The sequence below is a fragment of the Hyaena hyaena genome, unplaced genomic scaffold, assembly GCF_003009895.1.
Source record: "Hyaena hyaena isolate Hyena2069 unplaced genomic scaffold, ASM300989v1 scaffold_1776, whole genome shotgun sequence".
Lineage (NCBI taxonomy): Eukaryota > Metazoa > Chordata > Mammalia > Carnivora > Hyaenidae > Hyaena > Hyaena hyaena.
This window is the reverse complement of record NW_024082412.1, coordinates 85,505-89,217: the sequence shown is the minus strand read 5'-3', so window position 1 is coordinate 89,217 and position 3,713 is coordinate 85,505. Positions and strand designations below refer to the sequence as shown.

At 65.5% G+C, this 3,713-nt stretch overlaps 1 protein-coding gene across 1 annotated transcript; it reads left to right on the top strand.

Annotated features, from left to right (window-relative positions):
• The first annotated feature begins 513 nt into the window (after positions 1–513).
• Positions 514–1,756, top strand: LAGE3 (L antigen family member 3). Its single transcript, XM_039224788.1, is given in 4 exon segments — positions 514–752; positions 1,045–1,173; positions 1,419–1,518; positions 1,521–1,756. Coding segments are annotated over 4 exon segments (570 nt in total). The 3' UTR covers positions 1,623–1,756.
• Positions 1,757–3,713: the final 1,957 nt, after the last annotated feature.

Genomic DNA, 3,713 nt, shown 5'->3' with positions numbered 1-3,713 from the left:
GTGTGTGTGCGGGGGGGACAGGAGTCTCTAGGGGCTCCTGACAGGGCCGGCTGGGCAGAAACCAGTCACGTCGCAAGGGAATGACGGGAAGGCAGGGTGGGGGTGGGGAGACGCTCCCGGGAGCCCGGGTCGCTTTCTGTGCGCTTTATGAGGAACCGCTCATTCTCCAGGTAGCCATGGGGTCCCCCGGGGCCCAAGGGCGGAAAGGCCGGCCCGGCGGGACCCGACCTCAGGCCTGGAGGCCTCACTAGGAGCCCTTTGGCGCCGGCGCCCGTGGTGGCGTCGAGCTGTGAGAGGCGGGGCTTCGGCAGCGGGCGTCTGAGAGCCGGGAAGCGTCGCTTTGGCGCGAACCGGCCACGCGCCGGGCAGCCTCCCTAGGGCCAGTGTGCGCGTGCGCGGTCGGCACGAGGGGGCGGGCTTCGCAGAGGAGGCTCCGCGCCTCAGCCGCCCGCGGTCTGTCGAGCGGCAGCGCCTGTGCGGTGAAGGCGTGATCTGAGGCGGAGCGCGGCCACCATGGAGGCGGCAGGCGGCGGAGCAGGCGGTCCCGACGACGGCCGCGAGGGCCGGGAGGGCCCCGAGGGTCAGGTCGACTACCACGGCCTCGGCGGCGCGGGCGCGGAGGCCGCCGGCGCGGGCGCGGAGGCCGGCGTCCCCGGCGAAGCTCCGCGTGTCCCGCGGCCACTGCACGTCCCGGGGCCGGGCGGAGATGCCACGTCCACGACCGGAATGCAGGAAGCCCGAGTGTACATCTTGTATCCCTGGCCGGCCGGACAGCGGGGAATGGGCGGGGGGCGGGGGAGGCGGGGGGGGGCGGAGATCTGGGAGCGGGGTGGTCAAGGGTGGCTGGAGACGTGGGGGGGGAGGGGGGAGAGCAGGGGGCATAGCCGGGTTCCTGGGGGCGGGGGGCGGGCATGGGCCGCTAGCGGGGCGGGGTGGAGGGGCTGCGAGCGACTAGGGGAATGGGTGGCCTCGTCGGGCGGAGCTGAGGAGAGGACCCGGGCACTCGGCGGGTACGGGTGGTGCCTTAACCGAATCTGCACCCAGCGCGCTCTGCGTGCCTTTCATGTCCCACTTGGAGGCGGAGATCGCCTGTGCGTCCCTGGCGCCGGATCGCGAACCTCACGGAAGCGTTGTGGACAAGAAGCTCACGGTGACCGCCAGCATCCTGGCCGCGTAACTTTTGGAAGGGCCTGGGTCGGGGTGGCTGCGGGTGGCGGTTCCAGTCTCCATTGGGGGGCGCTCTGGTGGAGCCGCGAGGCTCAGGTGCGGGGAGGGGCCGGCGGGCTCTAACACCTATTCCTGCTGGGAGGCGCTCCTGGGGAGGGGAAGGATGCGCGGGGTGGGACCTGGGGGGGGCGGGGCGAAGGAGGGGAGGAGCCACCGCCTCCAACACGATTGCCTCTTCTCCTGTCTCTCAGCCGCTGGAGAGCTGAGGACCCGCGCCTCCTGCGACTTTCCATCATCAACTTCCTGGACCAGCTCTCCCTGGTGATGCGGACCATGCAGCGCTTCGGGCCCCCCGTTTCCCGCTAAGTCTGCGCTGGGGACAGGGGACGAAGATCCAGCCTCGTGTCCCCTGCCTGGGCGGGCCGTCCTTCCTGGGGCAGGGATTCCTGCAGTAGCTGCCACCTGAGGTTGGGGGCCTGCCTGATCCTTTGTGGGTACTCGCCCTTGGGCGCTCAGGGCCCCCTTGTTTTGTTTGCCATTGAAATGTTCGTTACTGCAGAAAATAAAACTGAGCTTTGTTTCCACGTTTCGCATTACTGCTGATATATTTCATCTAATGTGAACTTTTAATAAAAACTTGTCAGAAACACTGAATGTAGTGCATGAAAGATGCATTAGGGGCGCCTGCGAGGCCCAGTTGGTGAAGCGTCTGACTTTGTCTCCGGTGGTGATGTCGGGCTTCATGAGTTTGAGCCGCGTGTCAGGCTGTGTACTGACAGCTAGAGGCACAGAGCCTACTTTGGATTCTGTGTCTCCCTCTTTCCTCTGTCCCTCTCCCTGCTAGCTGTCTCTATCAAAAATAAACAAACATTTGGGGCACCTGGGTGGCTCAGTTGGTTAAGCATCCAACTTCGGCTCAGGCCATGATCTCATGGCTGGTGGGTTCGACCCATGTATCGGGCTCTGTGCTGACAGTTCAGAGCCTAGAGCTACTTTGGATTCGTTGTCTCCCTCTATGGCCCTACCCCGTTCTCTCTCTCTCTCTCTCTCAGAAATAAACATAAAAAAATTTTAATTGCCTTGTTTAGTGTTTCGTTCCTTTGGTTTCTGCAATCTCACAATGGTAAGTTTTTTATTTAAAAAAATTTTTGTTAATGTTTGACAGAGAGACAGACAGACAGACAGAGCACAAGTAGGGGAGGGGCAGAGACAGAGGGAGACAGAATCAGAAGCAGGCTCCAGGCTCCGAGCTGTCAGCACAGAGCCCAACACCGGGCTCGAATTAAGATCATGACCTGAGGGGAAGTCGGACCATCAACCAATGGAGCCACCCAGGCGCCCCTCAGCCTCCCCCTTTCTAAGTGCGCAGGCCTAGGAGTTTGGGCAAATGCAGAGTTTTGGAACCGCCACCACAGTTGCCTTGCCTCCTGGGTTGAGAAGAGGATGAGGGCAGGCAGGACAGACTTGGGGAGGCGGGCACCCAGGCGAGGGACCCCCAGGCTGGGGCCAGCGGAGGCGGGGGAGAAGGGAACGGACTCTGATCGTGCCTGGAAGGTAGAGCCACCCCCGGGGTTTGCCGGCGCGCGTGGGACGTGGCCCTGGACCTCCTCAGATCCTCGGGACCCCTGCGGCGCGTCCCCCTTCCTCCCGTAGAGGGTGTCCCGCTCCGCCAGAGTCCCACCAGCCTCCCCACCCGCCCCCATGTCCGCGGACCACCCGCCTGCCACACACGGACGCTGTTTCCCCAACATTTAATTCGCAAGAAAGTCCCATGAACAACAACGAAAAAGCTCATGCCGGAGGAACACAGGAGAGGACTGGGTTTTCCGGGGCCGGGAGACGGGGCCAGATGCCCCGGAGGAGGAAGAGGGAGGAAGGGGTAAGGCACTGCCGCCTCGGCCACTCGGGGCGGGCGCAGGACAGGGCAGCGGGGGGGCCCGGTGCGGACAACACTGAGAGAGCTGGGCCGTGGCGCCGGGAGCAGGACACGTCCAGAGCCCCAGGCCCACGCGGGGCCCTGGCACGAGCCCCCTCAGAGGTCCCCGGGCAAAGGTCCGGGCAGACTCCCGACAAGTCTGGAGGGGACGCCGTGACCCAACCTCGGGGAGACCCCTGGGCGTCGCCGCAGCACCGGGGCGCCCTCCCCCCACCCCTTCAAGCGCAGCGGGTGCCGCGGCCCCCTGCTGGCAATGGGTGGGGCCGGCCGCGCCCAGGGGGAGGAGCCAGAGGCGTGGCCAAGGCCAAGGCCGACCCCCTCCCGAAGGGCAGAAGGTGCGCGAGGCTGGCCGCATCCCAGAGAAGGGACCCGTGGTGACACCCGGACACGGTGAGGTGCAGATAAATTAAATAAATACGTGGTTGGGGGCATAAATAGCAAGGGGGCGACAGGGGCTGTCACGACACCGGGGCACGAGGGCAGGAGGGCGGGGGTATTGCTGCTGCCGGGGTCACGGGGCTCGGTCCCGTCGCCCCCGCCCCCACGCAGGGCCCAAAGGAAGGCACTAGTGAAGGGGGCCCGGCTGTGCCGGGGGCCCGGGGGCCCGGTG